This window comes from Telopea speciosissima, chromosome 6 (assembly GCF_018873765.1).
Source record: "Telopea speciosissima isolate NSW1024214 ecotype Mountain lineage chromosome 6, Tspe_v1, whole genome shotgun sequence".
Classification (NCBI taxonomy): Eukaryota; Viridiplantae; Streptophyta; class Magnoliopsida; order Proteales; family Proteaceae; genus Telopea; species Telopea speciosissima.
In genome coordinates, this window is record NC_057921.1 from 35,728,524 (window position 1) to 35,736,790 (window position 8,267).

The 8,267-nt window shown below is 37.7% G+C and overlaps 1 protein-coding gene across 1 annotated transcript; it reads right to left on the reverse strand.

The window, feature by feature from the left end:
- Positions 1–1,811: 1,811 nt before the first annotated feature.
- On the reverse strand, positions 1,812–7,913 carry LOC122663651 (probable phosphopantothenoylcysteine decarboxylase). The gene is made up of 3 exons (XM_043859259.1): positions 7,720–7,913; positions 4,612–4,963; positions 1,812–2,295 (listed from the first exon to the last, which is right to left on the reverse strand). The coding sequence occupies exons 2-3, from the start codon at positions 4,957–4,959 to the stop codon at positions 1,987–1,989; spliced, it is 657 nt and encodes a 218-aa protein (XP_043715194.1). The 5' UTR covers positions 4,960–4,963; positions 7,720–7,913; the 3' UTR covers positions 1,812–1,986.
- Positions 7,914–8,267: the final 354 nt, after the last annotated feature.

An 8,267-nucleotide genomic window follows, 5' to 3' on the forward strand; every position in this document is an offset into this window, starting at 1 on the left:
AAGTTCCTGCGATGTACTAAACCAGTTGACAGTCACAACCACCTTGGAAAGGAGGTCATCAGGTGTAGCATTGTAGAAGACATAATTTATTACACAAGTTACGGATACAATATCAAACCTGGTGGTTTAAAAAGAATATTGGTGAATTATAAAAATTTAGTACAATGGAAAACTAAGTTATAAAAGAAGACTCTCTCTCTCTCTCTCTCTCTCTACATAAACAAAGTCTAAATATGAGGAATTATATGAAAGTTATAGACATCAAAATTAGTTCAAGTCTAACATATCTGTTTGCATGATATGATAATATATACATTGACGCATTGGAACGTCTACCGTTTTTCTAGAGCAACTCCTATTGTCCTTTTTTTGGGCTCTACATTATAATAATGTTTGGATCCGCTTGGAACCGGAACCGGACCACCCATTACTTAATGGTCCTAGATCTTAGATTTGGAACCGGTGAGCTTACTGGTCCGGATATGATCTTGACATCTTAGAGCTGGAACTGCTAGAGAACCGGACCGATAACCCAAAACCAGACCAATTGACACCTGCACATCTAGAATTTAAAGAATAAACCTTTACCAAAAAAAAAAGAATCTAAAGAATAAACACAAGAGGGAGATATCATATACCACATACTATAATAATATATCTAAAAAACCAAGCAAAATCATAGCATCCACAACTGTTAACTTTAAAAAAGGAAAAAGATCTCTACTTGGTGGTGTTTCCTATGCCCTCTCACTGGGCACCGTGAGATGACGCCTCTGCCCCTAAGTAGATATCCAAGCACTTGTGTAGAGACCATGCGACCAAGTACAGATCTCATGCCCAAAAATCTACCCACCTTTAAAATACATAAAAAAAAAATTAGTCCTAAATGGAAGGATAAAAACGATCCACAACTTAACTTGAACTCATCAATCAAGCGCTTCCAGCGACCACATTTTCTTCCTAGTAGACATGAAGAACTCTCTCCAACTTGGGTCTTCCATATCCGCTTGACAGCCTTCGTATACAATTCCTCCCCAACATCAGTCATGGTATCTAGCAATGACAGACACTGTGTAATACTGTAACTTGCACCATCAACTCCAGGAGATGGAGATGTGGAAAAGGAACTATTATACTTTTCTATCCTAGCTCGAGATGACTCAATAATGGCTTTACATACCATTGAGATATCCGAGTTCCTACGCCTCTTCAGCCATGGGTTTGGTGTTCTGTCAAGTTTATGAACATGGTGTGGATTGTCTTTAGCATCCCCATCATCCGAATCATCAAAATCAACGTCAGCAGGAGCATTTGGATTAGACTGATCACCAATCTCCTCAATGCCTTCATACGGATCAAAAAGCAGCTTGTTCAAAACTTGGGTCCATAGTCATTGAACAAGTTAATAGGAAACAATGCCACATAAGAAAGAAACCAAAATGCTACTCCGAGTTCCTACGCCTCTTCAGCCATGGGTTTGGTGTTCTGTCAAGTTTATGAACATGGTGTGGATTGTCTTTAGCATCCCCATCATCCGAATCATCAAAATCAACATCAGCAGGAGCATTTGGATTAGACTGATCACCAATCTCCTCAATGCCTTCATACGGATCAAAAAGCAGCTTGTTCAAAACTTGGGTCCATAGTCATTGAACAAGTTAATAGGAAACAATGCCACATAAAGAAAGAAACCAAAATGCTACTTGTTTAGAACTTGGGGTAAAGAAACAAAGGAGAAAGTTTTCTGATACCCATGGTGAAGAAAGAATTTCTTCATCTAATGGTTGGGTATCAGAAAGAATTTCTTCATCTAATGGTCCAAAATACCCTCTCTCAGTCATCCAATTGGAGGGTCAGATCCCATGGATTAAGAGATTTTCTCGTCACCTTGGGTGAAGGGAACTCTATCCAGAAACAAATTACTGAGCTTGGGTACATATTGTTACAACAGCCACTATGTTCTGGTTATTTCATTATACTGTCAATCTATAACGCAGCTAAATCTAGACCATTACCACCAGTTGCTTGTGCTAGTGATTCCAAAGAGAGCATCAAAGTAGAGTAGATGACAGAAGGTTCTGCCATTGCACCATTGCCATAATCCCCACAAGCCAATCGCTTAGTGATCGGAGGAATCAGTGAAATACCAAGCTTGCTGATTAAATCAAGATGCTGTTGTGTGAAAGGATTGTTCCACATAAAGGTATTCATCGCTGGTGCAACAAAAAGCGGCTTACCAAAGTCCCAGGCTCGAACTATGCATGTCAAGAGGTTGTCACACAAGCCCCCAGCGATCTATGAGAGCACAGAGGAAACCCAACATAAGATTCTGAGTGTAGATACATAACAAACAAAAATAGAAATTTTCTTGTGAAGAAAGTGATGTAAACAAGAGATTCTGAGTGTATTTAACAACCTGTAAAACAAACTTACACTCCACAAAACAAAAACTGCGAACTATAATAAATTATTTTAAAAACCTCTAGGTCAAGACATGAGCTAAACATAGATGGGTGCTGTACACGTTAAAAGACTGGTGCAAGTTGTATCTACCCATCTAAGTGCAACTCAGTCTTGGTGGGTGTTGAAGTCTTGAATCAGGTTTATCACTCTACACAAATATTTTCAACTGGTTACTGACTGCATTAACCAACTTGACTGATAGATCCACACATTCTGTTGTTGGCAACTCATCACTGGATGGCAGAAAAGTTGTGTTGTACCAAACTCATTGAATCCAAGGTTCGAAAACTCGGGTCTCGGTGCCAACTCGGACCCTTGAAAAACCGAGTCGAGTTGAGATCTCGCCGAGATCTAGGCCGAGTTGGTGCACTTTTTTTTTTCTCAACTCGAAGCCTCATCTTGGTGGGTTTTAGACCTAGTTTGGGTCTGAAACTTGGTATTCAATCTATTTTAGGCCATTTAAACACAATGACACTATCAGATTTTGCAAAAACAAAGTCCAAATAGGAGTTTCATTTAGTGGGAAAGCAGGACAAACACTTATGCTAGAAACCAGGACAGACACAGGACAGGTAAATGCTTTTGTATAGCATTTACTTAAGATATTATTCATAAATAAGCATATACCCCCCTATTTAAATCCAATAAAAATAGTTAAAAAATAAAATTCCAAAAGAAAAAAAAGTCAACCCCTCAGTTCAAGAACAAAAACTGGATATTCGGCGGTAGGTGCAATTTTCAACTTTCTAATGCTAGGGTTTTTCTCAAATCTAATAATTCCATAAATCTTATTATGGTAAAACATTGCTAAAAACCAAAAGTGCGGTAAAATATTCATTTGTTTTGATGTCCAAAAAACTATTTTCATTCAAAGTAATTTTGACAGCATTCGCGCATACCGAATTAAGTTTGACCGGTATATAACTCCTTCAACATAAAGCTTTCCAACAAATCCAAGATTGCTACAATCTGATTTATATTGAAAGAGTTATGTACCGGCCAAACTTAATTCGGTGTGCGCGAATGCTGTCAAAAATCAAAATCGTTCTGAATGAAAATAGTTTTTTGGACATCAAAACAAATGAATATTTTACCGCACTTTTGGTTTTTAGCAATGTTTTACCATAATAAGATTTATGAAATTTTTAGATTTGAGAAAAACCCTAGCATTAGAAAGTTGAAAATTGCACCTATTGTCGAAAATCCAGTTTTTGTTCTTGAACTGGGGGGTTGACTTTTTTTCCTTTTGGAATTTGATTTTTTAACTATTTTTATTGGATTCAAATAGGGGGTATTTGTTTATTTATGAATAATGTCTTAAGTAAATGAAAAATGATATTAGGCATAAATGAGTGTCTGTCTTGTCTGCCTTGGTTCCTGGCACAGATAGATGTCTGTATACCAAGATTTTCCAGCAAGATCTCGAGATCTGGCACTCATATAAAGGACCTAGATGGGCATTTTCCTATGTCAAACCGAGATCTCGCCGAGATATTGTACTTTTGTGACTCGACCCCCATCTCGTCTCGGGATTTCAAAAAACTGAGAAACTCGGCGAGATCTCGCGAGTTCTCGAACTATTTGAATCAACCCAGTTTCAACATCAGAAGACACTCCAAAATAAGATCATTAGCCATCGATTGTTAGCTCAGTCCGATGACTTACAAGGTTAATGAAATCAAAGACACCTGTATCTTCAGTCTTTACTGGTAGTGACAACAGAAATACATGCATCAATGATCAAACAATTTAACTAGTTGCACTTGTCAACGAATGAAATCTTGACTATGTGTGTAGTTTTTTGGTATGCAGGGAACTAATCCATGGAGTTTGTGTGGAAATTAAATTATGTTTGGTTCTTGATTCATGGAGAAGCATGAATGAACAGGACCAGCAAACTCCCCAAAATGTGGACCTAGTTGTATCTGTGCTCAGGCAATAGACAAAATGCCATGAGTTGGGTACATGTTGACAGTCACATTTTGGGTTGAAAGTCGATCTTAGTAAAATGCCCCAACAATTGCTGGACAATAACTTCCAAACATGGTTGATAGCCTTCTGAATATCATCTTTTTCTGATTTATTTTGCTAGTCTAACACAAATCAAGAGTCCATAGAAAATTAGTTTTGGAATTAGATAATATGTACCTTGCCAAGTGTATTCGCTGACAAAGGTGCAATAACCATGACATCAGCCCACCTGCGGAGCTCAATATGAAGCACATTGTCTCCAATTTTCTTCCAACTGGACCATTCATCCTCATCACTGTAAAGAACAACATCCTTAGGAAGTGATGCTTTATCAATGAAGTGTAAAGATGCCTTGGTGGCAACTGCTCTAACTTCTGCCCATGCAGAAAAAGAGTGACACAGACTCCCAAACTTTATTGCAGCTACACTTCCACTTGCAGCTAATAAAATTCGGGGCTTCCCAGGAACTGCACTATACTGTATCGGTTCCCTTTCTGAACTAACAATTGGTTCCACATGGGCCATAACCTATCCAGAAACATTCTCAGTGAGTTAAGATAAAGTAGAACTCAGACATTACTACACAACACTGTAATTGTAGGATACACATATTGTACTATCCTGTTCTGTTTACAAACAAATAGGTATCACTACGGACAGCCAGGAAAACTCACAAAAAGCAATGGGAAATACAGATTTTTCTAAGATTGTCCCAGTACACATCAAGCATGAACCCAAAAATCAGAATCTGCAAACAAACTGAATCCATATCCAGAAAAACATTAGTAAGCCATATGTGTGTGTCTGTGTGAAGAGAGAAAGAGAAAGAGTAATAAAATTCCAAAACTACAAAAATCGTATATGGCTGTTTTTCTTTTATTCCTTTATTAATCCAGAATCAGAATCTTTCTTGAGTCAATGATATTCAATATAGTTTAAAACCTTCAATTTCTGGTACTTCATTTTCATGTCTCCACATAATAACTGCAGATTGAACAATGAATCAAAAGAGTACATCATAAGTCTCTAATTTCTACTAACAATTTTGAGTGCAAATCCATAATGGTATAGACATTAATCCAAATACCAAGGGTTCAGAAAATATCAAATATTTCAAACCTTGATCTGAATGACCATATTTTCATATTTAAGGTCATTTTAAGGCCAAATTGGGATTCGCTTTTTGCATTGGTTTCAATGTTTTGGGCTCTATTTAACTGTCCATTGGACAAAATATTTGAACCAATGTGAACTCAATTGTATGACATTATTCTTTTAGCAATTATGTAAATATAAGGACTTGGAATCTAAAACTTGCAACTAATATGCGAAAAGGAGCACGATCCCCACAGGGAAGTGTTCATTTTCATATATAAAGTTGGGATAAGAATCATAAGATGGTATACTTAGAGTCTTGATGGGGAATTCTTATGGCCCACAGGTATGGGGTTCCCCTATACAGATGTAAAAGCATCTTAGTCTTATTGATTAAGGGCAGACTTTTTTCAATTGCAGCCAAGCCCATAGGAAGACTGCAGTTGGCACTGGTTTGTGGCTAAAATTAGCGTAGGTTGTTTTAGCATAATTGTAGTACACTATGTAATATGTATGTTTGTTTTATTGTATGCAGTCATGCTCGATAATTAATTTAAACTTCCTATGCCTACTAACGATAACTTCGTTGACTGGAGAGAGAAAACTCTCCTAAGTGTATGGACCTGGATCTTGCACATCGTGCAGATGAGCCTAAAGCTCTCACGGACTTCAGCACACCAAAAGAGAAAACTCACTATGAACGCTGGGAACGGTTTAACTGTCTTAATTTGATGCTTATCAAGGCAAATTTAAGAATAAACATCAGAGGCTCAATACCTAATAATGGGAAAGTCCAGGACTACCTAAAGGCTATTGAGGACCAGTTTGTGAACTCTGAGAAGGCCTTGGCAAGCACTCTGAAGGGACAACTTTGTTCCTAGAAATACAATGGAGGCAAAAGGAGTGTGTGAGCATATTATGAGGATGCGAGACATAGCGGCTCAATTCCAAGCTATGAACATAAATATCTCAGAATCTTTCCTTGTGCAATTTGTTATCAACTCTCTGCCAAAGGAGTATAGACCCTTCAAAGTCTTCTATAACACACAGAAGGAGAAATGGTCAAGCAATGAATTATTGACTATGTGCGTTCAAGAAGAGGAGAGGTTGAGATTTGAGAAGGTGGAAAATGCACACCTAACAACATATGAGAAGGGGCAATTCAGAAAATCTCTAATACCATCCCATAATGTAAGAAATACAACAAGTATACAAGGCATTTCTACGGTCCAACCCAAGGCAGAATATAAATATAATAGTTAAACCTACCCCTATCGCCTTGACATCCCAGTCCCGCACTCCCGCCATCCTCACTGATCAAACTTGGGAAACCTGAAACACAAGAGATCCTTTTTGTTTGTTGGTCTCTTAGAGAACGATTGAGTCTGATAGGACTCTCCTTCGTATATATAACCGAAACCATGTCTCTTGTAACCGTTCCATTACTCCCTCCTATCAAAGAGAGTAATTCAACAAATACAATTACTCATTCTAATAAAAGAGAGTAATTTCATAGTTACCATTACTTTTTCTAATAAAGGAGAGTAACCTCATAGCTACCACCTCTCTTACGCCACTTGTCCCATGACTATCCCAACCATACTCATGGTTCAAGGTCTCAATTTCAAACCTGGTTTTGGCCAAGTAGAAAACCAAGTTGGGTCGAGATCTCGCCGAATTGGTGCATTTTTTTTTAACTCGAAGCTAGGTTTTGGTGGGTTTTTGACCTAGTTAGGTCATGAAACTTGGTATATAACCTATTTTGGGCCATTTAAACACAATGGAACTATCAAATTTTGAAATATCAAAGTCCAAATAAGAGTTTGACTTCGGACCTAGGTTGGTAGGCTACGACGTACTAATAGGCCCTATTCTACACATAGTTTAGTAGAAAGCATACAATTAATGTAAAATACCGAGATAATATTGAGATCTCGAGTCGATGTTGTTTCCTTAACTCGTCCTCTATCTCATCTCGAACCTTCAAAAAACCAAAATATCTCGAAGATCTCAGTGAGATCTTGGCGAGACTTCATTCCATGCGTGGTAGTTATCTAAAATATAATCACTCCAAAGTGGTGTAACGATGATTTGATGTGGCCCATGGGCCAAACCCGCTAATAGGGAAAACCACAACTACATATTACATTTCATCTAAAAAGAAATTCATAAAGAAAGCATCAAACTATGGTAAATCCAACACATGTTTCAATGGTAGCTCATAAACGGCACGTTTGGTGTCACCCGCAATGAGAACCTTTGTCTTTAGTTGCTTAGTACTTTTTATCTTCTTCACAACGATAGTGAAAGGCTTTGCAAAAGGTATTTAGTGCCACAGACGATCAGAAATCGGTACAAATAAAATTGCAATGGCTGAAGTGAATGCTTCTTGCAGTCTTGCCACATCTTTGACTCTCTAATCACTATATACTCTCTACCTCCATCAATCTAGTCTACACTCTTCATGAGTTCGAACCATAACTTTGTGTACATCACGTTGACCAATGGACAGCATACAAAGTGGATACCACAACCCTCACATTCACAACCATAGTTAAAGGGGAATGGCAAAAGAAATGGTGTTCAGTACAAGCATATTTAAAACAGGTTAGAACGTGAATGGGGACAGTCAAAAATACGGTAAAAAAACGAAAACGGATGGTACGGGTTTGAAACGTTTAAACTTGAACAATACAGCCCAATAAAAAGACAATATACACGCATACATGGGTAAATAA

Excerpts from the sequence above, each read along its gene's own strand:
- LOC122663651 (XM_043859259.1), bottom strand. The coding sequence starts at position 4,959 with ATGGCCCATGTGGAACCAATTGTTAGTTCAGAAAGGGAACCGATACAG. Across the intron at positions 2,296-4,611 it reads CAGCGAATACACTTGGCAAG|ATCGCTGGGGGCTTGTGTGA; the intron begins GTACATATTATC and ends GTGCTCTCATAG.